The 25,049-nt window shown below is 45.0% G+C and overlaps 3 protein-coding genes across 5 annotated transcripts; 2 read left to right on the top strand and 1 right to left on the bottom strand.

Moving 5' to 3' along the window:
• Positions 1–9,775: 9,775 nt before the first annotated feature.
• Pip4p1 (phosphatidylinositol-4,5-bisphosphate 4-phosphatase 1) lies at positions 9,776–13,355 on the top strand. Of its 3 annotated transcripts, none has more exons than XM_051176782.1 (7): positions 9,776–10,030; positions 10,268–10,458; positions 10,934–11,040; positions 11,259–11,364; positions 11,529–11,581; positions 11,807–11,898; positions 12,534–12,682. In XM_051176782.1, exons 1-6 carry the CDS (start codon positions 9,868–9,870, stop codon positions 11,871–11,873), a joined length of 687 nt encoding a protein of 228 aa, XP_051032739.1. In that variant the 5' UTR covers positions 9,776–9,867; the 3' UTR covers positions 11,874–11,898; positions 12,534–12,682. The 3 variants fall into 3 exon arrangements, with proteins under 3 accessions (XP_051032739.1, XP_051032738.1, XP_051032737.1); XM_051176781.1 differs by lacking the exon at positions 11,807–11,898 and adding an exon at positions 11,673–11,763 and having other exon boundaries at positions 9,781–10,009; positions 12,534–13,355; XM_051176780.1 differs by lacking the exon at positions 11,807–11,898 and adding an exon at positions 11,673–11,763 and having other exon boundaries at positions 9,781–10,030; positions 12,534–13,355.
• Positions 13,356–13,430: 75 nt separating this feature from the next.
• On the bottom strand, positions 13,431–15,804 carry Apex1 (apurinic/apyrimidinic endodeoxyribonuclease 1). The gene is made up of 5 exons (XM_051176779.1): positions 15,674–15,804; positions 15,389–15,500; positions 15,005–15,192; positions 14,218–14,410; positions 13,431–14,111 (listed from the first exon to the last, which is right to left on the bottom strand). The coding sequence occupies exons 2-5, from the start codon at positions 15,441–15,443 to the stop codon at positions 13,594–13,596; spliced, it is 954 nt and encodes a 317-aa protein (XP_051032736.1). The 5' UTR covers positions 15,444–15,500; positions 15,674–15,804; the 3' UTR covers positions 13,431–13,593.
• A 25-nt stretch (positions 15,805–15,829) lies between these two features.
• Positions 15,830–22,689, top strand: Osgep (O-sialoglycoprotein endopeptidase). The gene is made up of 11 exons (XM_051176778.1): positions 15,830–16,016; positions 18,780–18,899; positions 19,030–19,205; positions 20,492–20,587; positions 20,915–20,964; positions 21,109–21,187; positions 21,533–21,598; positions 21,699–21,789; positions 21,973–22,048; positions 22,146–22,244; positions 22,474–22,689. Exons 1-11 carry the CDS (start codon positions 15,902–15,904, stop codon positions 22,511–22,513), a joined length of 1,008 nt encoding a protein of 335 aa, XP_051032735.1. The 5' UTR covers positions 15,830–15,901; the 3' UTR covers positions 22,514–22,689.
• The last annotated feature ends 2,360 nt before the right edge of the window (positions 22,690–25,049 follow it).

The following is a 25,049-nucleotide window of genomic DNA, read 5'->3' as shown; positions in this document are numbered from 1 at the left end:
AGAGCACTTGTTGCTGTTGCTGAGGATCCAGCTCTGGTTCCTGCAACCATATTGTAGCAGACAACCTTCTATCTGCACCTCCAGTTCCAGAGGATCTGGTGCCTCTTCTGATCTCATTTGGCACCAGAAATTTATAAGGTGCACAGATATACATGAGGAAAAACACTCATAAACATAAAATAAATCTAAAAGTTAAAAATATTAGTAAAATCGGAATACTTGGAGTGATATAAGCCAGATAAATGCTGCCCCTGCTCTGCCTGTGCAAGCCATGCACTAGTTACTGCTTGGTTGGCAATGTGAAGAAAATGTTTGCAAATATTTGCAGTTTCTTTCCATATACCTTTCTGCTAAATTTATCATTTTTACTTTATCTTTCCTTTCATGGACAAATTTATATACTGAAGCCACTTCTTTTAATCCTGTATTTGAGAATGGCCCCTCCCACCCTCACTGCCACCCCAGCCTCCTCACTCTCTCACCCTCAACCCCCCTGTGAAGATTGAACCTAACATCTCATATGTGCTGGGCAAGCACTCTTCTATTGAACTATATCCCCATGCCCTTTATTTTTTTGTTTTAAGACAGTTCCACTAAGTTACCCAAGCTGGCTTTAGAATCACTATGGAGCCATTCAAGCCTTGAACATACATCCTCCTGCCTGAGCCTCTCAAGTATGGGTCTGCACCATCAGAAGAATACTTTTTAAGCAGGAATTAACTTAAACAACATCATGAGGCGGGAGGGGCTGTTAGCTCACAGAGGTTGCTCCCATTGAATCAGCCACACTTCATGTGGTGATTTGAATAAGAATGCCTCCCCCAAAAAATCCTGTGATGTCAGGCTGTGGTGGTGCATGCCATTAATCCCAGAATTTGGGAGGCAGAAGCAGGTGGTTCTCTGTAAGTTCAAGGCCAGCCTGGTCTGTATAGTGAGCTCCAGGACAGCCAGGACTACACAGAGCAACCCTGTCTCAAAAAATAAAGAAATAAACAGACAAAAAACAAAAACAAACAAGAGCTTTGGCTGTTTCTTCCTGGACCTGAGTTTGATTCCCAGCACCCACATGGTAGCTAACACCCGTCTGTAACTCCAGTTCCAGGAGATTTGAGGCTCTCTTCTTACCTCTTCTGGTACGGCATGCACATGGTGCACAGATATACATGCAGACAAAACATCCACACATGAAAATGAAACTTCTTCTTTTTTGTTTTTTAATAAAGAAGAGTGCATACTACTCTTATAGAGGATCCAAGTTTGGTTCCCAACACCTACCTAGGATGGCTTATAACTACCTGTAACTCCAACCCCAGGACATTTAACACTCTCTTCTGGGGTCCATTGGCACCTGTGTGTGCACATGTGTACACAAAAATAAAAATACTGAGAGCGATTATCAAAGAAAAGAAAGACAGAAGCACTGGAGGGAGACCGGGAGAAAAGGAGCTTTATTAACTGTGAGCAAGTCAGAAATGTATTTGCAGTTCTCTGCCTATTGGCCATTTATTGTAGATAAGTCAACTCCAAGTTACTCATTCATAATTTTATCTATTTATTTATTTATTGAGACAGTGCCTCACAATCTACGTCAGGCTGGCCTAGAACTTAGAGAATCTACCTGCCTCTGATTCCCTAATGCAGGGTTAAAGGTGTGTGCCACCACCCTGCCTCACCCAATTATTTTTCTCATTTTAAAGATTTCTGGGGCTTGGGAGATGGTACAGCAGTTAAAAGCACTTTATTTTTCTTGCAAAGAACCTGCATTCTATTCACAGCACCCACATGGTAACTCACAACCACCTATAACTCCAATCACAGAGTATCTGATGCCCTCTTCTGATCTTCTAAAGTATTAGGTATGCACTTAGTGTACAGACACATGAGCAAAAAAGTATGTGTATAAAAAAATAAAATAAATATATCTGAAAGTAAATATAAAAACTAATAAAAAAAGATTTCCTTGCCTATCCTGACTAGATGGAAGTGATCTCATTTTTGTTGTCATCATTTTTGTCTTGTCTCTTTGAGACAGATTCCCATATGTCTAGGCTTTCTACATGACTGAAAATGAACTTGAAGTTCTGATCCTCCTTAGACTACAACCTGAGTGCTAGGACCGCAGGTATAAATCGCCATATCCAATTTATGTAGTGCTGGAGATTGAACTCATAGCTTTGTGTATGATACCAACTGGACTAGATCTCCAAGCCTCCTCTTTTCTTAGACTTGAGCTACATTGTTATTTATTAGGAAGCATATGTGACTTTCTAGCATTGATTTTTTTCACACAATAAAAGATTACTAGTGTTGACATTTTATCTGTCAATGTTTACATTATGTTCCTCTATCTGAGCATTAATTTCTCAAGGATTGTACTTCACAAAGAGTAGATAGGTGTTCATTAAGTTTATGTAGTGGTGTTGATAGATGAATAGATTGGAAAACATACCCTCTGGGGCAGAGGTGGTAGTGGGGTTATAGCAATATAGAGCTGTTGCTTAGCATGCATGCCATAAAGTTGACCTCCAAGGAGACAGAAAAGGAGAGGAGAGGAGCAGGAAGGAGAGAAAAGAAGAAGGAAAGATGTGGAAGCTTGAAAAATGGACCCTAAAGGGAATGGCACTATTAGGTGTGGCTTTGTTGGAGTAGGTGTGGTCTTGTTGGAGAAAATGTGTCACTGTGGAGGCAAGTTTTGGGGTCTCATATATGCTCAAGCCACACCAAGTGAGCAGACCACTCTCTGTTGCCTGCCTAACAAGATGTAGAGCTCTCAGCTCTAGAGCCATGTCTGCCTTCATGGCACCATGTTGCACCATGATGATAATGGACCAAACCTCTGAACTATAAACCACCCTAATTAAATGTTTTCCTTTATAAGCATTGCCACGGTCACAGCAATAGAAACCCTAAGACAAAGGAAAGAGAGGAAAGGAAAAATAAGAAGAGGACTGGAAAGGGGATAAAAGAAGAATAAAAATTATAGTGGCTTTCATCAGTGAGTAAAGCCTATTGAGCTGTGGTGGTGTATACCTGTGATCCCAGCACCAGAGGAGCCAAGACAGGAGAATCATCAAGAGTCCAACACCAGTCTGGCCTACATAGTAAGATTCTACCTCAAAAATATCGAGCAAGGTGGGGAGGGTCTAGTATATCACACTGAATATAGACAGGTTCTATGGTTTGCTATGAACACTAGAATATATAAAGAAATAATTGTGGTAATGCTGTAGCCTAGTCTAATGATGCTTGGTAACTTCTCTTTTATTACTTTTTCACTGCAGCAGAACCATATTCCACAGAAGCTAGGCCAATCTGGTACTTGAAATGATCACCTATGTGAGTGTGGTCATTTCTGGCCAATGAGCTGTTTCCAGTAATCTTGAGTTCATGAGGAAGCCCAAGTGAGATGCTAAAAGAACCACTCAGAGAACATCACAGAATCAGGAGATCATGTTACTGTTTAGGGATTGTCTGTCATGCACCAAAAGTCTTTGGACTAAAGACCAGAAGAACAGAGCTATAGAGGTAATTCAGCAATTAAGGCACTGGATGCTCTTCCAAAGAAGTTGGGTGCAATTCCCAACACCTGTATGGTGATTTACAACCATCTGTAATCCAGTTACAGGGGATCTGATGCCCTCTTCTGGCTTCTGCAGGCATTAGGCAGGAAAGTGGTACAGACATGCAAGCAAATCACCCATACAAATTAAAGTGTGTGTGTGTGTGTGTGTGTGTGTGTGTGTGTGTGTGAGATCTGTCTGTAATCCATACATCCATCTATCTAATCTTTTCTTTCTTTCTTCCTATCTATTTATCTATCTCGCTATTTATCTATCTATCTACCTATGTACCTATCTGAAGACCAGAACTATTTATTTCTCCATGTTGATATGTTTTCTACAACATTTGTGGCCTTTCTCATAAATTACCTTGTTTTCTGGGCATGTAATTTCTGATCACTATCAAACCATACTGTCATTTGAGGGAAAGACTTTAGTGATCTGGATTCTCCTACAGTGCTCTGCCCAGAACTGTAGGCAATGTTAGAACACAGACACCTCTCTAAAGGGGATCAGCCACACCTAAATTGCTGTCATAGTAGCTCTAAAGTATGGTGAGACAGCAGGATTAACTTCTAAATTGTGGCCTGACCAGTTTAGTATCTTCCCCAATCTGTTAAGCTCAGAACTCCTCTTCTATAGTCTCAGAGACCTTTCCCTTCTAATGTCTATCAAAGTAAGGTACTTCATTTGCTCTGAATTGCTATTAGATATCCCATCCTGGCTTCTTCCTCTCTAGGTGGTGGCAATAATAAAGGCTTGAATAATAGAGATCCTTTCCTATGCATATATTATTTAAAACAGGTAGTGAGTGATTGCTCCATCTTCAGACTAAGTAGTAGCTCCTTCCAAGAAAGTTTTGGCAATCAAGGTTTACAGAAGAGGCTAGAGAGATGGCTCAGCAGCAAAGAATGCTTATCATTCTTGCAAAGGGCCTAAGTTCCATTCCAGCATCTACACAGCACCTTACAGATGCCTGAACACAGTTCAAGGAACTCCAACTATTTCTTCTGACCTCAGCAGCCTCCTGCATACATTTGGTGCACATAAACTCTCTCTCTCTCTCTCTCTCTCTCTCTCTCTCTCTCTCACACACACACACACACACACTAAATGCATAAATGCATAGGAGCTAGTGTGATGCTCAGAGGGTAAAGGTGCTTGCTGTCAAACTTGACAACATGGATTCAATTATCAGGACCTACATGGTGAAGAGAACCAAATCCCAAAAGTTGTCTTCTGACTTCTCAACAAATGAGTACATAGATGCAGGTGAATATCTGTGAGCTCCAGGCCAGCCACTGCTACAAAGTAAGACCCTGTCTCAAAACAAACAAAGTAATAAATGAATGTAACTTTTAAAATATTCTTTTTCAAAAAAGAAAGAATTTGGGTCATGTGGCCCAGGGTGTGGCAGAAGACAGTCAATCCCCACCCCTGGCATCAAGCAATACTACAAAAAGTAAGTATGTGATGGAGAGCTGGAAAAGATAGAAAAACAGAGTGGTGTGTGCAGTATGGAGAGAGATGGGATTGGAGACATGATGGCAATTGCAATGGAGAGGGCTGAGGTCCATATGTTGTCATTCCCCAGTAGGGTTTGGCATGGTGGTATACAACAGCCTGGAGCTTACCAGGTGCAGACTTAGCCCCTGGACCTGGCCTCAGAATCCTCCTGGGGCAACAAGAGAGGCCCCAGATGAGGAAAGGCCACATTCTGGATTAGACCTCCTTGAAGGACTTCTGTGGCCCGTGATGCTACTGCCCCAGGCCAAAATGAAGCCTGAGATCCATAAGGTCATATGCTGTTTGTGATGCTGCTGGAGGCCTTGGTGGTGGTGTCAGGCTTTGCTGCCTTGGAGTGCTATGCTGGTGTGAGCAGCATATTCAACCACCTGACATCATGTCTCAGCCTTCTGAGGGCCATGAGTATGTCAGTGGTCCTGATATAGTCAAGGGCCACACTGATGTCTTCAGCCAGTGTAATAACCAAAGTCCATTGGTCTGTCATCTAAGTTACTGCCTGAAGTCATGTTAATGCCCCAGGGCTTGGAAGAGAAGGCCCTACCCATTTCTTGGTCCTGCACTGTGGTACAGGCGGTGGTAATGGTTTTGAAGAGCTGGCCCTGGCTCCTACTGAAAGGCTCTCTTATTGATGGTTTCTGGCATGGGTACAGGCAGAGAAAGATTCATCCTTCCTTAGAGGGCTGGTCACTAGGAATTTCACTATGCTCCAGTGAATATATATATATATATATATAACCCAAAATGGACTTTTGAGGGGGAGGTCACAGGGGACATGGGAAGACTGGGAGGTCAGTGTGATTGGGGTACATGATGTGAGATTATCAAATCATCAATAAAAAATTAAAAAAAAACCCCAAGACTTTTTTTTTTTTATACAATAGTTTTGTCATAAGAACAGTTACAGAGCCATTCTTTCCTGAAACTTTCCCACAGCTGCATAGCCAAAGGCTAGTTAAGCTGGGAGTTTAAATTGGGAGTTTAAATAAAGATAAGGAGGCAGTGTCTGTATTGAAACCAGGTATTGTGTCTCAAGTCTGTCATCACAACATTCATAAAGCTGAGGCAGCAAAATCATCAGTCTCAGTAGAGCCTGGGCCATATGGTACACTGGGTCACATAGAGAGACCCTATTTCAAAACACAGCACAAACATGTAAAAAATATATGCTGAGGAATTCACCCATCATGTATTTCCTGCAATAATTCACATACCAGCTAGAAAATATCCAACCTATTGGCTAACATTTACTTTGTTTTATTTCTAGTCATACATCCCTATACTTAACCATAATGAAAAATCACCTACATGCCAAATGAAAAATGAATAGTTAATACATAAACCATTCTGCTCATTTTTTTGTATTTTAACCCTTCAAAGAGCATGAAATGGACTCTTTTTTTCCCACTCTTTTTTTTGGAGGGGGAGGGGGTGAGGCTTGGGGGAAGGCATGCTAGAAATGAAATCCAAGGCATAATGCATGCCTGGCAAGTGCTCTACCACTGAGCTATAGCCCCGGTTCTATTTTCCACTTTTTTGCATAGCTAGAACTAGATTTCAGTGATCATAAACTACAACTTTAGTGAGGAAGGAACACAAAAGGGTAGATTTGTTTTTTTTTTTTTTTTTTTTACATAACCAGGGCCCAAATAATGAAACCTATCCTGACGTCAGAGTCAATATCTGAGGATACTCGTGGCAAATCATCAGCAGGAGCAGCACACTGGCCTGTCCCTTGCAGAACTATAACCGCTTTCTAACTTTGTGTCTGGGGACTCCTTATTTATTCAAGTGTTTGCTGGGGAGTGATGGGGTTCTTGTCTGAGGCCCTAACTGATGGTAGATACTGGCCTGGGAAAATGTCTAAAAAATATCAGGACAGAGTCAAGAATGGTGGTGCAGGCCTTTGAGGAGAGGTGGGGCTTGTCATGAATTGAAAATCAGCATAGTTTAAGAATGAGACCCTAGTTAAAAAATGGAAACAAAGACCACAACTAAAAATTAACCTCCATTCACAGTTTCTTGTCTAAAGACAAAAAAAAAAAAAAAAAGCAATTAGAGACTTCCATCTACTAAATATGACTAAATACCTTTGGATTTGATTTACTAGGTGAATCAACAAACACTCGTGTATGTCTGAGGGGTCAGTATACACCGAGGAAAGTGATGGGCTCTCCTGCCATCAGTGGACACACTCATAAAAATGTAATTTTCATTTCAGTAGTGGAGACATTTATTTTTGTGGGTAATTTAAAAAAATTTTGAGTACTTAAACATGTATACCTCTTCCCCCTCAACTCTTCTCATGTTCCCTGATAAACCCATCTTCATGACCTCATCTTATTACTGTTATACACACACATACACACACATACACCTATATATAAATACAACCCACTGAATTGATTTATTGTTGCTTATCAGTATATATGTTTACCGATAACCACTGTCGATTGGAAGGATAATCTATCAGAGGGCCCATCCCTGGAAAAGACTGACTGTCCTTCTCTTAGCTGCTATTGCTTTCCAGGAGTTCTTCACCTCAAGGTGGGGCCTTGTGAGATTCCCATCCATGACTGGCTGTCAATTGGCATTGTGCAGGTCTTATTTAGGCAATAACTGTTATGATTTCATGGTGCAGATCCATGTCATTTACCAAGACATCTTGGTCCCCTCATTCTTACCATCTTTCTGCCCCCTCTTTCAAAAATGTTCCTTGAGTCTTATTAGGTATAAGTATTGTGTTGTAGATTTATCAACTGGAGGTAGGCATCCCACACCAGTCAGTTGTCCTTTGCATTTTGGTCAGTTGTGGATCACTGCAGTGGCCTCCATCTGCAAAGAGAAGCTTCTTAAATGGTGTGTGTGTGTGTGTGTGTGTGTGTGTGTGTGTGTGTGTGTGTGTGAGGGCGTAAATGGTGGACATATGGGTAGGTACTTAGAATGCTGTTGGGAATTACACTGGTTTAGGGGGCCAGCAGAATTGGTTGACACTGCCACACAATTCTAGGCCTGAAGTCCATTAGCTGGCTGTTGGTTACCTTCAAGACATAAGTGAAGTATTGCACCCAATCTTGCTGTGCTGGTCATTTTTGTTTGTAGGCTTTATAGCCGATTAGAGTTTTTAACTGCTTTTCTTCCTTGGCAGCTTGCATAGCACCTTGAGATGCTTTGAGAGCTAATCCTCTAGCTCTCACAGGAGGTTTTCAAGCTGCTTCCAACTTGAACCCTGGTAGAGATGTTTGTAGAAATAACAACCATAATTTCACAGCCATGCATAATGGCAAATGCCTGCAACCTCAACTATACAGGAGGCCTTGGCAAAAGTTCCAAGCCAGGCCCTTGTCTCAAAATTGAAAGAGGAATGGGTATGTAGCAGTGGTAGTAAAACACTTTTCTACCATATTTGTGGCCTGGGTCCAATTTCCACTTACAAACAAACAAACAGTTATTACATTTTTTTTTTTTTTTTTTTTTAGGTGCTGAAAGGGAACCCAGGGCTTCCAGCATGGTCACCATTAAGTTCACCAGATACCATCACCAGCCTGCACTACCAGGCAGTCATCACTCATTTCTCCTGTGTGTCATCACTCATTTCTCCTGTGTGTCAGATTGGTCTCAAACTCATGATCCCCTTGCTTTAGCCAGCCTCAGGCTCCAGAGTATTGATGCTGGGCTAACTAGTGTGTTCGTTCACCGTACTAAGTTTTGAGGCAGTCTCCGTGTGGCTCAGGCTGGCCTCAAACTTCTGGCCAAACCTGAATGTCTGACCCTCCTGTCTCCACCTTCCAAATTCTGGGATTGCGATCCTACACTGTGACCTGCTGTTTTAAAATTTTATTTTTATGTATGTGTACGTGCACACTCACATAAACCACATCTGCTTGGGTACCAGGTGCCCACATAGGCCATAAATGTCCCCTGGAGCTGGAGTTACAAGTAGCAATTGCTTTAGGAGGGTCTCGGGAACCGAATTATGCCTCTTTGACTTAGCAGTAAGAGCTGTTACAAGTACCTTTCTAGTGCCCCGCCCACTTGTGTTCACCTTGCTTTGTCCAGGATATCTCGCTGCTTTCGGGGCTGGCCTGCAATCCCCTGGCTTAACTCATCCTTCCATGCATCTACAGACAAGCGCTTCCATGTCACCAACTTTCTGTGGAGCTGGGGCCTGAATTCGGGCCAGGCCAGGCCAGCGTGCTAAGACCCCGGGTCCCTCTCCACTCTTCCCTCCCCTCCCCGTGGCTTTCCAATGCTTGCCCAGGACTTAGGGCGTTTCCCGCCGCACCCTGCAGGCCAGGGCACCCAGCCTGGCTATCTGGAGGGATTGAAGTCGCCCTCACGTTTGTGGCGCTAAGTTTGGGCCAATAGACTGGCGTCCCCCGGGAGACTCCGGACCAATGAGGAGCGGCTCACGCGGCAGGCTGGGCACGTGACTCGTGCGGAGCAGCCGCCCACCTGGGCCGGAGGTAGCGCGATGGCCGCACTTCCAATGGCTCGCACACCTTCTAGTCACGTGCAGTGTTTACGGACTCAGCAGCTACGGGAAGGTCATGTGACAGTGACGCGACACGTCGCTGTCCAACGGAGAAGGAGCGCTCCCTCACAAACCGGGAACTATTTTACCTCCACGAATGACAGCGCCGAGGGGCCGGGCCAGCCTGTCACGTGAGCGGGGCGGGGCGGCACTGGCTGCGGGCGAACGCGGCGCGCAGGCGCCCTGGGGACCCGGTAGCGGCGGCGGCGGCGGCGGCGGCGGCTGGTCGCTGACTGAGCGGGAGGCGCCATGGCGGCGGACGGAGAGCGCTCCCCGCTGCTGTCCGAGCCCGGCGATGGCGGCGCTGGAGGCAACGGCTTGGCGGGCCCGGGCGGGAGCGCGACTGGGCCCGGTGGAGGCCTGACGCCCTCCGCACCTCCGTACGGAGCCGGTAAACATGCCCCGCCCCAGGGTAAGCCGGCGGTCTGAGGTGCACCGGGGCCTAGGGGCGGATCGGGGCGGGGGGCGGAGCCTGCTCCGGCGCCCGGTGCGGCACCGTGGCACCTGTCACGGGCCGAGGCATCCTTCTCCGCAATCACTGCCCGAGCCTGGCACGAAAGGCTTCTGAGGAAGACGGTTCCCCACCGCCGTGGAGCATCCGTGGGAAGTGTCCGAATGATGATGATGGTTTTATCTGCTTCCTCTTCAGCATTTCCCCCGTTCCCTGAGGGGCATCCAGCCGTGTTGCCTGGAGAGGACCCACCCCCCTACTCACCCCTGACTAGCCCGGATAGTGGAAGTGCCCCCATGATTACCTGTCGAGTCTGTCAGTCTCCGATCAACGTGGAAGGCAAGATGCACCAGCATGTAGTCAAATGTGGTGTCTGCAACGAAGCCACTGTGAGTTATACCCGTCTGCAAAACACGGGCCCTGTTTCCTGCATCCTCTTCCCGCTTCTAGACCCTGTTCAGGACCTCTTTGTGAAACCCACTTTCGGTTCCTGGATCTTCACCAGCCATTGCTTCAGAAGCCCTTCACCAGAGATAATGACTACCAGCTCTTGCTGTTACACCTTTACTGGGCCCTGAAGTGTAGTTCCCACTGGCAATTGTTGTAGTTGCTTTTGATTTTGTATTTTGGGGTTCTCTAGTTTGTTCTTTTGAAGCAGTCTCACAAGTGATCTAGGCTCACCTCAGGCTCTGCCGCCTTCTTCCCTCAGCCTCCTGAGTGCTGAGATCACAGACTGCTATGCTGGCAACATTTGTATCTCTCAGATGTCTGACTTTTCCTTTCTCAGTAATGTTCTTGGAGAGGATTGGGATAACGGGCTTGCTTGCTAATACACCCATTGTTCCTTTATTCGTTGTTCTCTAGCCCATCAAGAATGCACCCCCAGGAAAGAAGTATGTCCGATGCCCGTGTAATTGTCTCCTTATCTGCAAGGTGACTTCCCAGCGCATTGCTTGCCCTCGGCCCTACTGGTAAGAGACATAAGGTGGGAAGGCTGTGCTTGGGAAAAACTGTAAAGAAAACCAAACTGAACCTGGGCAAGGTGGTGCATGCCTAGAGTCAATCCCAGAAGCTGGGAGGTGGAGGTCAGAAGATCTGTGTGGAGCCCTGAATTCCTAAGTAGTCCTGTGTGAGCAGATCCAGTTAAAATTAAGAACTTTCCCTCCTCCCTCCCCCTCTCCCCAAATAGCAAAAGAATCATCAACCTAGGGCCTGTACATCCAGGACCTCTAAGTCCAGAGCCACAGCCAATGGGTGTCAGGGTCATCTGTGGACATTGCAAGAATACATTTCTGGTGAGGAGGGATATTGGGAAGTCCTTGGAGGGGAGGGAGGCAAGTACTGGGAATAGTAATAAATTCTGGAAAAGACAGTCCTAATTCTCCTTTGTCATCCTCTTCCTTGCCTCAGGGTTCTCATTGAGAACCTTCTTCCTATGGTTGTTTCTCTTTTTCTATAGTGGACAGAATTCACAGACCGAACCTTGGCACGATGCCCTCACTGCAGGAAAGTGTAAGTGGTTAGGCATTGCACTAGTAACTAGATAATGTATGGCATAAAGTCAACAGGGCTATTCCAAATACCATTTTGTTGGCTCCCACAGGTCATCTATTGGGCGCAGATATCCTCGGAAGAGATGTATCTGCTGCTTCTTGCTTGGTTTACTCTTGGCAGTCACTGCCACTGGCCTTGCTGTGAGTAGTCTTGATGCAGACCTCTTATCTGCTTCATCAACAGGCTAAGATCTGAGAAGTCGATACCTTACAGAATGGTGAAAGAGCGGGGTGTTGGGGTATGTCCTTGAATTCAAGAATAGAGACAGTTCCAAGGTAACCCTTGCTACATAGCAAGGCCCCATCTATGATACAAAAATGGGGAGTAGATTGTTGCCAGTTCCAGCTGTGGCTTAACTGGTAAGTGTTGGCCTAGCATGCCCGAAGTCCAGGGTTTGACCTCAGCACCATGTAAACAAAACGTGGTGGTACAGGCGTGGGTCCCAGCACCCAGGAGGATCAGATTTCAAGGTCATTCTCAACTACAGGAATTGAGGTTGCTCAAGCTGGTTACATTGACTCTTGTCTTAGAAAACAAAAAACCTAAAGTGAAAATACTTGGCGATAGGGTGGGGGCATTTTCAGGTACAGGTTAACTAAAGTTAAAGGTGACTAATAAACTAAGAAGTCAAAGAAGGAATTCCCACTCTGGAGAGAAAACTGACTTGTTGTTAGGAATCTTGGTTCACTCCTTAGATATGAGTAGTAGTGGCAGATGCCTGGAATGGCAGGAGTACTCTCCTGCCTAAGAGAAGGGAGCTAAACCACCTGACCTTTGGAAAGGTCCCTGAAGATGGTTACCAGTGACTAGGGAACAGAGACAGAACTTGGCATTGTATTACTGTTTCCAAGACTTAGAAGCTGTAGACACCAAGAGTAACCTCTCTTTTTTTCTTCTTCCTGTCTGTCAGTTTGGCACATGGAAGCATGCACAGCAATATGGAGGTATCTACGCAGCCTGGGCATTTGTCATTTTGTTGGCTGTTCTATGTTTGGGCCGGGCCCTTTACTGGGGCTGTATGAAGGTCAGCCATCCTGTCCAGAACTTCTCTTGAGCCCCTTGATCCAGTCTGTGCCTGGTGGCTGCCTGGTAGCAACAATAACACTACAAAAGGCTCTGTGGACTTCTGCAAGGAAGCCAAGCAGCTGCCTCCCTTTTCCCTGGGGAGAGGTAGGAAGGAACCAGTCCTTTACTTAGGTTTGGAAGTATAGGTAAGACCATTGCTAGCTGTCTTTCTTCCAAGGGTTGCTGTTAGGGTAAATAGGCAAAATACTGCCCCTAAGCCTGGATCCTAAGTTGGTTCTAGCCATGTCCTTCCTATGTGTGCTCCCTGAGAACCATTCCTGACCCTTACACATTCCAGGGCAGGGTGGGGGTGGGAAGTGTGTGTGGGGGTTCCCCTCCCTCACGTACACCGTTAGGACCTTCCTTGCTGCTGCTATTGCACTTCACCAGGGGCTGGCTTTGGCCTCAACAGCCACAGTCCCTTCTCCCACACTTCTTGTCCTGTGGGGTGGGGTCAGCCACTGCTCTGTACAGAACTACAAGAACTGATGTATATACAACTATTTAATATGGGATATGGTTCCCTAATCCTGTATTTCCCTGAATTCCTCCTTCCAACTTTCCTTACTTTCAGTTGCAGCACTGAACTGGGCTGAGGTAGGGTCGCTGTCGCGGGAGAGGTCAGGAATTCATCTGTGCTTGTAAATAAATAATGTCATGACTCTAACCTTTCCCACTTAACAACTGTTGTGTATGAAAAAATAAAAAGGGAATTTGTAAACGCACAAGGGGAAAACAAAGATAACGAAGTTGAAAGTAGGGCCTTTTTATTTTTACTTGGATTGTTCAAAGGCTTGGCTTACATTTAAAACAGGGGGGCACACACAAAAACAAAACCCCGGGCCTAAAGGACTGTTCTTGAGAGAGGAGGCCATTTCCCAGGTGTAATTACTTCAGCAGAGGCGTCACAGTGCTAGGTAAAGGGTGATGGGACAGTGATCACTGCCAAGAGCCTTGGAGCGGATCTTGCTGTCACACAATGCAGGTAAAAGAGAGTGTGACAACAAAAAGTAGTCAAGGCGCCAACCGACATTCTTAGATCGAGCATTCATCATGTAAGTCCAAAAGGTATAGGCATGGGGGGTGTTGGGATAAAGGTGCCTGAAGCTGTCAGCCAGCGGCACAGCCTGTAGCAGCTCCCCAAAGCCTTGGCGCTCCTGAGGGGTAAAGCCAGCATTCTTTTTGTTCCCTTTGGGGTTGCGAAGGTCAATTTCTTCATGAGCCACATTGAGATCCCCACATAGCACTAGGGGCTTTCGAGAAGCCAAGTCCTTCAGAAACTTTCTAAAGGCTTCATCCCAACGTTGGCGGTACTCAAGCCTTACCAGACCCCTGCCTGCATTGGGAACATAGGCTGTTACCAGGACAAAGGAGTCAAATTCTGCCACAATCACCCGGCCTTCTTGATCATGCTCCTCCTCACCTACAAAAATAAAACCAGCATAAAATTAAAAAAAAAAAAAAATCTAAGAAGCAGCAGAGTTAATTGGCTGGAGAATACTCGGACATAAAAATCAATAGGGTCTCACCAATGCCATAAGAGACTTTGAGTGGGCACTGGCGGGAAAGTAAACCCACACCACTGTATCCTTCTTTGTCTGATGGAGCTGACCAGTATTGATGGGTAAGTCCAGGCAGGTCTTGAAGTTCTGCTGGGAGCTTATTCTCTGAGCATTTGGTTTCTTGGAGGCACAAAATATCTGGTGCTTCTTCCTTTACCCACTGAATGAAACATGAAAAGTTAAAATCTTACATGCTACACACAGTCCCTGTACATAAGGAATTCAAGCAGCAAGATATGTGTAAATCATGTGACTGACAAAGGGACCTTTTAGGGTATGTGTATGTGTGAATGAGAGCCATTTGACTTGGGTGCTCAAAACCTAACTTGGAGCCTCCAGAAGTACTGCAAAGTGTTCCAGTCCCTCACCCACTGAGATCTTTAGTAGTTATTGGAGTTGTGGGCACGATGGAGACCCAGGATTTTTTTTTTTTTTTTAATCCCAGCGACTAATTAAAAAGAATATAAAACAAGGTGATTGGGATTGAAGGAACAAACATTTAGTCTGGCCCTCATCCCCAACTACAAGCAAGAAGAAAAAAGCATCCTCTGGACTCAAGTTTTCGTTTTTTCGAGACAGGGTTTCTGTGTAGCCCTGGCTGTCACTTTGTGGGCCAGGCTAGCCTAGAAACTCAGATCCATCTGCTTCTGCCTCGCCTCGCGTGCTGGGATCAAAGGCGTGTGCAACCACCACCCGGACCTCAAGATAATTCTTCAGTCTGTCAAAGTCTACTTCCCTCCTGAATTGTACTCACGTCTAAACCTTTCTTCTTAATCCAGGCTCGAAGCCCATCCACATTCCAGGAGCATATCTTGAGTGTGGCAGATTTGCCACTGGGTGAGAGTTTCTCATCTGGAGGGTCCTCATATAGGACAGGACCCTCTCCTGCGGCCTCTTTCTCGTTTTTCTTTGCTGTTGCTTTACTCTTCTTGGTCTCTGGTTCTATAAAATGAGTAAATAAATGAGCTGGCTGTTTCCAACCTCAGGCCAGTGTTAACGCTCTAGTTATCCGAACTTCTCGGACTCCTGCAATGTAACTTGGTCCATATTAACCGTAGTTCATAGTGGTCTAGTGGAGCCCTAAACTTGCCGGGGTTGGGGGGAGGAGGGTAACCACGCACTCATTTCACTTCCTTACCGGACTTGGGTTCTTTCCCGTCTTCAGCCGCCGCTCTCTTCCCACGCTTTGGCATCCCTGTGACGAAAGCCCTTAGGGGCCTGGAGCACCGAAGCAGTGTTTACTGCGTTGCCTACAGATAAGAAGCGGCGAAATCAAACACAAGGAGAGGAAGCGAGCCTCCCCCTCCCCCTCAGGCGTTCGCACACGGGGGTGTGTGTGATCGGTTCACCCAGTCTTCCTCGCCATGTGCAGCCCAGCCCCGCAGCCCCTCGACCCCGAACCAGCTAGCACAAGCTACCTGACCTCCCAACGAAGCCAGGGAGCCCCTCTCAGCACAAAGAATGGAGCCTGCCTGTTCCCACGTGGGAGCTAGGCGTGGTCACGTGATCCGAAGTGCTGTGATTGGTCCATCTGGCACCGCATGACGTCACTATGGGCGCCTGAAGGTCCGGTCGCTTGGTTCTGGGCTGTTCGTGGTGCTGCCGGTTACTACTAATCCTGCCACCTGGGGATCCCGAGCCGGGGCCCACCATGCCCGTGGTGCTGGGGTTCGAAGGCAGCGCCAACAAGATCGGCGTGGGCGTGGTGCGCGACGGCAAGGTGCTGGCGAACCCGCGGCGCACTTACGTCACGGCCCCGGGCACCGGTGAGTGGCTGCGGCCCTGGTTGCGGGCTCCTTGTCCCATTTACAGGGTTTCGTGCAATGGGGAGCCCTTTCCCGATATTCTATCCTGTTGCCTGCTTCAGCTTCCCGGGTGTTGCTTGCGCCCAGATTCCCTTTTACAGAAACTTGATTCGCGTTTGTTTGGTAACTCTGACAGCTGTAAGTAACACAGTGCACATGGACACAGTGGGTTCGTTCGGGGTGTTTTGTTTTTGAGACAGGGTCTCCTACGTAACTCTGACTCTCCTGGAACTTGCTGTGTTGGACAGGCCGGTCTCGAACTCATAGAGATCCCTCTGCCTATGCCTCCTGAGTGCTGGGATTAAAGGTGTGAGCCGCTATGCCCGCTTGTATTCAAGTTTTATCGAGCACCTTTTATGTGCTGAACACTCGAAAATAAAGTGTTCTGAGACTGCTTTATAGTCGCACAAAGAGATCGCTTTACACTATAATTGTTTAGAATGAGAAAGGACAGAACGGATATCAGAAGTTACTGGGGTTTTTTATTTTTCAGTATTTTAGGTGTCTTTTTCATTACATTTAGAATAGAAATGGGTATCAATGGGTTTTGAGAACCACGTGGAAGCACCAGACACTGCACAATTCTCAGTTAACGACTATTTACAAACTGTACCTTGCCTCCCTTCTCCGAAAGCACGAGCACACACATCTATAAGCTGCATGGACTCTCCAAACAGGTGTGATGTTTCAAGTTACATAGTAGAAATATATGTGTGTTTGGCACTCCTCTTTTAGGCACTGGAACTGAATTACTTTAAAGGGGGGGGGGCTACTGACAGTTGTACTGCTGTAGTTACTTTGTGTTAAGTCCAACAAGATGACCTAGGCTAGGGTTCTTTGGGATTCTGAAAGTTGTATGTGAACATGTGCATTTCTGAAAGCTAAGTAGCCTGTATAGAGGTTGGAAAGAAAGCTGAGTTGTGGTACAGTATGTAATCATGGCACTTGAGAGGCTGAGACAAGAGGGTTTGAGTGTGTGTTACGTGTGACCTTGTCTCAAAATTAGGGGCTTGCAAAGAGAATATCTTAAAACCTAGACTAGTGAAGGGATTATTTTTTCTAAATTGTTAAAACATCTTTTTGTTGATTTTTTTTTAGATCATTTTAATGTGCATTTATCACATTTTGTTTTGGTTTGGGGTGAGGGTTTTTTCTTTTTAAATAATGACACTACTTGCTGTTTATTTATATTTATTTTACACTATGGAAATGGTGTTAGACAAAAAGTAAAAGTAAAGCCAGATGGGCTGTTAAACCTATAATCCCAGTACGCCAGGAGGCAGACGCAGGCAGATCTCTGAATTTGGGGCCAGCCTGGTCTATATAGCAAGTATATAGCCAGGGCTACATTGTAAAACCCTGTCTCAAAATAAATAATAAAATGAGAATTGAACAATTACTTTGAGTTCCAAATGTTGGAGGGTGGAGGAGGGAGGCAGTAGGAAGAGTGGAGACAGCATAAAACGTCAACCGTACATAACATTTTGGCCCCTGGAACTGCTAAGGAACTGGACTTTGGTTGTTGAAGAGCTTGCAGAGACGAGAGCCCTGAAATAACTGGCTATTAGAACTTGGCCACAACCTATTTGTTGTGAGCAGCTGTGGAAGCTGATCTTACAGCTACAGAAGAACTTGCCAAAGAACTCAATGTGTAGCATGTGGTGAGCGTTGGCTATTTTTAAGTCAGCTGGAAAGTTTTAAGTTTAAAAAAAAAACAAAACTCAGTAAGTTAATACCTCATAAGCAGGCTGAAAATCGCAACAGCCATTGTCTTCAGGTCTCATCCACAAACCATTTCTCAATCAGACTGTGACAATGACAAAAAGTGGCTTGTATGGGAAACTGGCCACAACCAGCTTAGTGGCCTCAAAGCACTTCCCAAAGACAAACTTCCACCAAAAAAGGTCCCAGTCACTGGTGGTGTGCTGGGGGGGGGGGGGGGAACCTGATCCACTGTAGCTTTCTAAGTCCCAGGGAGACCTTCACATTTGAGAAGTGTACTCAGTAAATCACTGAGATGCAACCCCTTCAGTCAGCATTGGTAAACAGAAAGGGTCCAGTTCAGAACAGTGCCTGGCTGCATGTGCCATAGCCAGTGCTTCAAAAGCTGAACAACTCGAACTGACTCCAGTTTCTTCAGCATCTTAACTTTCTGAAAACATTTCCACAACCAGCAGGATGCAGAACGTGCTTTCTGAGAGTTTGTTGAAACTCTTTTGTTTTTGGGAATAAACAACCTAGTTTTTTGTTTTTTGTTTTTTTTTTTTTTGTTTGTTTGTTTGTTTGTTTTTTGTCTTGGTTTTTGTTTGTTTGTTTTTGAGACAAGGTCTTTGTACTACAAAGCTCTGGCTGTGCTGCCTACCATCACCCAGCTAATAGCCTGGTTTCTTGGTAAAATGTGTTGATTAAAATAGTTCCTGTTTTGGAGGCCAAGTGGTGGTGGCACACACCCTTAATCCCACCATTTGGGAGGCAGAGGCAGAGGCAGGCAGATCTCTATGTCAGTTTGAGGCCAGCCTGGTCTACAGAGCAAGTGCCAGGATAGGCTCCAAAGCTACACAAAGAAACCCTGTCTCAGGAAAAAAGTTCCTGTTTTGATTAATAAAAATATATTTGAGCCTAGTTATAATGATTTAAAATTTATAGCCCATATCACAATTCCCTTTGCACCAACCTAATAATACTTACCTTCTCCCAGTTCTTGATCAATGTACCTTTCCTCAGGATTCCTTCCAGGTGACACAGCCAGGCACCATCGAGCTGTTATCCTAGACCTACTGCAAGAGGCACTAACAGAAGCTGGGTTAACCTCCCAGGACATTGATTGCGTTGCTTACACCAAAGGTAAGTCTGGGGAAGTGGTCAGCAAGGGAGGACTGTAGGCAGAGCCCTAGCTGTCCACATTTCCAAATCTTCTTTCTTCACCTGTTTTTCCTAATGTCTAGTATTCTAATTCCCATTTGTACCCTGTTAGGCCCTGGTATGGGAGCTCCATTGGCTTCTGTAGCTGTCGTTGCCCGTACCGTGGCCCAGTTGTGGAATAAGCCTTTGGTAGGTGTGAACCACTGCATAGGCCACATTGAAATGGGCCGCCTCATCACTGGAGCCGTTAGCCCAACTGTTTTGTATGTCAGCGGAGGAAATACTCAGGTATTTAAGAATAATCTTTATGTTCCATGTATTTCTGAGATATTCCACCTGAATTGTAGGAGCTGCAAAGACAAAGCCAATCTCTGGTTCTTATATACTGTAGACAACACAACTGGTGTAGAATTGCAAATTTTGGAGGAGAGTTAAAATGTTAGAACTTTATACATGCACCTAGAGTTTCCAGTTTAAAAAAGAAGGAATGTGGATTTAACCCTTCAGGATAATGCCCTTTTTTTAAACATGTGCGTGTTTTACCTGAATGTATGTAGAAGCCCAAGGAAGATCAGAAGAGGGCTTCAGATCTAGGGAACATGCAGGTGCTGAGAATTGACCCAGGTCCTTTGGAAGAGCAGTCATTGCTTTATCTGTTGGGCCATCTCTCTAACTCAACAATTACGTTTTTCTTCATTTATCCATCCCGCTCCATTCCTTTCCTGAAAATCAGACTCTCCAGAAAGCTCAACCCCGTCCTCCCTCCTCAGCCCAAGTAGCTGGGATCACCAGCCTTCCATTTTGTTGTCTTATGCTGTTTATGACGGGGTCTCACTGCAGTGGACAGGTTTTCCTGCATTATTTTGATCTCCCTAACGCCTCCCAAGTGCTGAGATTACAGGTCAAACCTGGCCTGCGTTTTTTTTTTTTTTTTTTTTTTTTTTTTTTATGTTTCTTACAGAATGTCTGTGTGGGTCACTACAGAAAGCTCTGTTTTGAATTCTTATTTTTAGGGTTTGTTTTTGGTGTGTGGTTTCTGTTTGTTAGGGATGTTTCATGAATTTGTGTAATCTTTGCATGGGACCCTGCTAATCTCTGCATTATTACAATTTGTTTGGCAACTTCATACATATATTTAATATCTTGATTATATTTGGGTTTATTGTGTGTATTATATGTACGAGATGTGAATACATGCATGTGTGTGCGTGCATGCGTGTGGGAACAACCTTGAGGAGCACCTGTATGTGGGTTCCAGAAATCAAACTCAGGTCTCTAGGCTCACATGATAAGTGTTTTTTCTTACTGGGCCGTTTTACCAGCTCCTGATCTAGTTTTCTTGAGACGGGGTCTTGCTATTTGTCTAGGCTGGCATTAGACTTCACTGTGTAGCCCAACATGGTTGCCTGTCTGAACCTCATCAGTGTTTGAATTACAGGTATGAGCCACTGTAGACAACTTCCCTTTCTTTGTTACTGGAATGTCTAGTACACGTACTGTGCTACTTTCTTTCACATAGCTAAATACTCCTCTTTATAGATGTGAAGTTTCATGGACATTCTCATCATTCTTAGGTGATTTCTTACTCAGAACATCGTTACCGCATCTTTGGAGAAACTATTGATATTGCTGTAGGAAACTGTCTGGATCGTTTTGCTCGAGTGTTGAAGGTAGGCAGGCCATTGATGTCGGTCTGGGGAACAAAAAGAAATGAGACAGGAAGTAATATTTTTAGATCTTGGGCTTCTTGCAAATCTAACTTCTCTGCCACTTTACTTAACATGGGTCAGAAATTAAGCAATGGTGTCTATATATATATATCTGTTACTTGTTATGAATGTGTTTGTTCCTCTGTATGTGTACAATTTATAAAAATATGTACTTTTCTTCACCTCCATTTGGGGAGGAACCCCAGAGTGATGAGTATATTCACATGTGTAGAAGAATACATTTGCTTGATGCTCTCCTGGTTCTCTGTTTCTCTCTCCTTCTGGTAGATTTCCAATGACCCAAGTCCAGGCTACAACATTGAGCAGATGGCAAAGCGGTAAGAGGACATAAAGTTGAAGAGCACTGGCCACTCATGCTTCAGAGCTTTCCTTTTTTATATATTAATGAGGTTTGGGAGGGGCTTTGGAGGGTGAGCAGCCGGCTGACTCTAGGTTTAGTGCCTTTATTCATTTCTACATAGAGGCAAGAAGCTAGTTGAGCTGCCATACACTGTAAAGGGGATGGATGTCTCATTCTCAGGGATTCTGTCTTTCATTGAGGTGAGTGTGAGACTGGTAAGGAGACAGGAGCACATCCCTGCTTTTAAAAATGATGTGTCCACTTTGCTCACTGTTTATTTCATGCATAAGCATTCACTCATAATAGGTGTAGATAGATTATTTGGCAGGTACTGTGTGCCAGGCACTATTCTAATAATAGGAACACAGTATAGGGAAAACAGTTCCTCCTCCCTACATGGGAAGAAGGGTTGAAAATAAAAAGCAGAAGAAGACGATGTGGGGGTGCAGCACTATAATGTCAGCTGTAATGAAGTCAGCTATCCTTCCAAGTGCGGGAATTTTGCTGATACTCAATCTGTGGGTCGTTTCCGCCTCTCACTGCAGGATGTAGCACAGAGAATGCTGGCCACAGGAGAGTGTACTCCTGAAGACCTGTGTTTCTCCTTACAGGTAAAAGAGTGGAAAGCTGGGATGGAAAACTTATTCTAGAGTAGAGCTGAACTAAGGTGGGATGCCGCTCTGATGTCTCCCCCTTGTCTGTCTTCCACAGGAAACTGTGTTTGCTATGCTGGTGGAGATCACAGAGCGAGCCATGGCACACTGTGGCTCCAAGGAAGCCCTCATCGTAGGAGGAGTTGGATGTATGTGTCATCAGGCAGTGTGCCTTCTTCCTAGTCCTGATAGTCATCCTCTGCCTAAAATGCTACATTACTAGAGTGTGGAGAGTTACCTGTTTCACCTCTAACTTTTTCCCAACGGAGCACTGCTGGTTTGATAGCAAAATGGCCAAATCTAAGTTCTCTGTGGTTCCTGTCTCTTCATAGGTAACACGAGACTGCAGGAGATGATGGCAGCAATGTGCCAGGAGCGGGGAGCCCAGCTCTTTGCGACAGATGAGAGGTGAAGTCCTTCTCTGTGCCTTGAGTTCTTCTGTTCCCATTATTGCGGTTTTTCTGTGTTTAGACCACAAGTCTTGTTATCATCGCTCCTTCCCCAGATTCTGCATTGACAATGGAGCCATGATAGCCCAAGCAGGTTGGGAAATGTTTCAAGCTGGACATAGGACCCCTCTCAGAGAGTCTGGAATTACACAGAGGTGAGTGGTTTCCTCCTTTGAGAGAGTAGATAGTAGGTACAGGAGACAGGCAAACATCAACAGGTAAGAAATAGATAATGCTGTGGGTGATGGGTTTGGTGGCGTGCACCTGTAATCCCAGCATGTGGGGGCCAAGGTAGGAGAACTTTTATTTTGAGATAACCTGGGCTACAGATGAAACAAGATTAAATGTGAACATGTAGTCACAGGGTTCTTCTGCTTTCCACAGGTATAGGACAGATGAAGTAGAAGTGACGTGGAGGGACTAACATCAGCAGGGACAGAATAGCTGCCAAGTGGCGTGCTGATGTGGGGTGGACTTGGAGATGCTATCTATGGACTCTTATCTTCTCTGGCAAGTGTGTGGACCCCATACAAGGCTTAGGGTTCCTGTGGAACACCAAGATGACTCTGCAATAAAGAAATTGTTTTTATATGTTGATAATTGGATTGTGTTTTTTCAGGATCAATACAGAGTGAGTGCTGGGTAAATCCTTACTGGAGAGGTCAGTGGACAAGCTGGTGTGAGGGTCAGAGTCATACTTGGTTGATAGTGCAGATAGTTTTAATGGCTGCCACTTGGAGAAAGCCGTGAGTGCTTTCCTACCATCCCATTAACAGTAGTATCTTAACTAATAGTGTATTAGTGTCATGGCCTGTGCTGAGTGCTCTATACTTAAAATGAATTGTGCTCACATTCATTGAAGTACATACTCAGGATGCCATATCTCAGCACCAATACAAGCATCAGAACTATACAGATACCATGCTATGTATATTTCCACAAGAGGTCCTGAACTATCAAGCTCCTCTCTTACCTTCTGGCAGCCATGTGTCTTTTCCATTTTTTTTTTTTTTTTTTTTTTTTTTCTTTTTTGGTCCCACTTCCAAACTCCTGAAACTTACCAGCCCCTTTGTAAAAATCCATATATCCTCATCCTCTTTTCTGAATGTTTTTTCCACGACATTGCTCCTAGACCTGGTTTTTTGGAAAGACTGCTTCTATTAACACCTGGTGGTGAATCTTTCACACCCATGCGCCACTGGGCCTGGAGCTGGTGCACATGTCCTCTTTTCCTCCTCTCTCCTTCCCCCCTCCCCCACCCCACCCCATCTTTTTGAGGCAGTGTCTGTGTCTCTGTAGCCCTGGCTGGCTTGGAGTTTGCTATGTAAGCTAGACTGTCCTCAAACTCCCAGAGATCCACTTGCCTGTGCCTCTGCTTCCTGAGTGCTAGGAGAAAGGCGTGAACCACCACACTCCACCTCTTGCAATGCACTGTTCCATGTCTCAGTCTCATTCCATTCTTCTGCCATAATCATTTGGCTTATTATGCGGAATTCATTCCTTTTCCATAACCTGCGACCCTTTGACCTTATTTCCTTTTTATATTGTTTCCCTTCCTTAGCTAAATTCCAATAGTAAACACCTTGTTACAGATGCTTCATCTCCCTTTGCCATTAAAAATAAAAAAAACAGAATCTCATCAAGCTCCGGCTGGCCTTGAACAAACTAGCGTGGGTTCTGTGTCTGTCTCCCAAGCATTGGGTGCCAGTTGCGCCTCACCATACCCAATTCAAACGGTGTTAGAGACTGAACCCAAAGGTCTAGGAACTGAGCTGCATCCTTACCCCATTCTACTTCCACCACATACATCACCTGCTTTATGCTTATGTCTGTGCAGCCGAAAGTACAAGTGAGACAGCCATGCTGGCTGCTCTGACCAGTTACCACAGTGAAGCTGCCTGCCCCTCAGCAACATCCCTAATCCTCTCACTCTCTGCCTTTGATAGCAGTTGCCTCCAGTTTCTTTCTGAATCTTCTATGAAAATCTCTTCTGCAGCTGAGGATGGAGTTTAGAGTATAAAATGCTTGCTTAGTACCAAGCCCTCCAGTGGTGAGGCACACCTGAAACCCCAGTGTTTTGCACGCAGAGGCAGAAAGATGAGTATTTAAAAGTCATCTAGGCATATAATGAGTCCAAGGCTTCGACCCTATCTCCAAAAAAATAAATAAAATTTAAAAAATGGTTAACTTGGGAAGCAGAGGCAGTTGGAGTTCAAGGGCAGCTTGGTCTATAGAGCGAGTTTCAGGATAGCCAGGGCAGCTCACAACCATCTGTAACTCCAGTTTAAGGGGATCTGGTATTCTGTTAATGGAATTGTCAGGCACCAGGCATGTACATGGTGCATATACATACATGCAGGCAAACACATAGACAGAAAATCAAAATCTTTGTAAGTATATCTTAAAGCACAGAAGACATACAATGTCTTTCCTATTTCAGTTATAGCCTACTAAATTGTTCCTAACTCTATACTACAGAGCACATATGATGGTCAAATTACCATTCTCAAGAGTAGGTTCTTTCCAACATGTGGAAGGAACTCGGGGATCAAACTTGGAGTGTCCGGCTTGGTGGCAAGTGGCTCTACCCACTGAGCCATCTCACCCACCCGATGTGATATTTCTGTTATATTTTCACCAAATTTTCCTACAGAACTGTGTTGCTCCACAATTAGGGTCCAAACGACTCAAGAAGATAATGCAAAAACAAATACCCAGAAATTTCTCTTTCTTGAAATCATTAATACCAATGCCTAGGCTTTCTTAAGGACTTAACTATGATAAATGGTTCTATAAAGAGACACTTTTATGTAAGAGATTTCAAAATGTACTTGAAGACTTAAAATAACATCTTTCCTACTTGATTTTATTGCTTCAGAGAAGAAATTCTAATTATTCTTCCTTATGCCTCTGTACCAAGCTCCTGGAGGACAGCCGAGGGTGTTGGATCCCTTGGAGCT

Source organism: Phodopus roborovskii, unplaced genomic scaffold (genome assembly GCF_943737965.1).
Source record: "Phodopus roborovskii unplaced genomic scaffold, PHOROB, whole genome shotgun sequence".
NCBI lineage: Eukaryota > Metazoa > Chordata > Mammalia > Rodentia > Cricetidae > Phodopus > Phodopus roborovskii.
The sequence above is the reverse complement of the archived record's forward strand: the minus strand, read 5'-3'. Positions and strand labels throughout refer to the sequence as shown.

Bases quoted from the DNA above. Each gene is read 5' to 3' on its own strand.
- Osgep (XM_051176778.1), top strand. From the start codon at position 15,902: ATGCCCGTGGTGCTGGGGTTCGAAGGCAGCGCCAACAAGATCGGCGTG. The intron at 20,588-20,914 runs GTAGGCAGGCCA...TCCTTCTGGTAG, and splicing joins GTTTTGCTCGAGTGTTGAAG to ATTTCCAATGACCCAAGTCC. The intron at 21,790-21,972 runs GTATGTGTCATC...GTCTCTTCATAG, and splicing joins CATCGTAGGAGGAGTTGGAT to GTAACACGAGACTGCAGGAG.
- Pip4p1 (XM_051176780.1), top strand. From the start codon at position 9,868: ATGGCGGCGGACGGAGAGCGCTCCCCGCTGCTGTCCGAGCCCGGCGAT. The intron at 11,041-11,258 runs GTAAGAGACATA...CTCCCCAAATAG, and splicing joins GCTTGCCCTCGGCCCTACTG to CAAAAGAATCATCAACCTAG. The intron at 11,365-11,528 runs GTGAGGAGGGAT...CTTTTTCTATAG, and splicing joins ATTGCAAGAATACATTTCTG to TGGACAGAATTCACAGACCG.
- Apex1 (XM_051176779.1), bottom strand. From the start codon at position 15,443: ATGCCAAAGCGTGGGAAGAGAGCGGCGGCTGAAGACGGGAAAGAACCC. The intron at 15,193-15,388 runs GTAAGGAAGTGA...CTCATTTTATAG, and splicing joins CGGGAAAGAACCCAAGTCCG to AACCAGAGACCAAGAAGAGT. The intron at 14,411-15,004 runs GTGAGTACAATT...TGTTTCATTCAG, and splicing joins TTAAGAAGAAAGGTTTAGAC to TGGGTAAAGGAAGAAGCACC.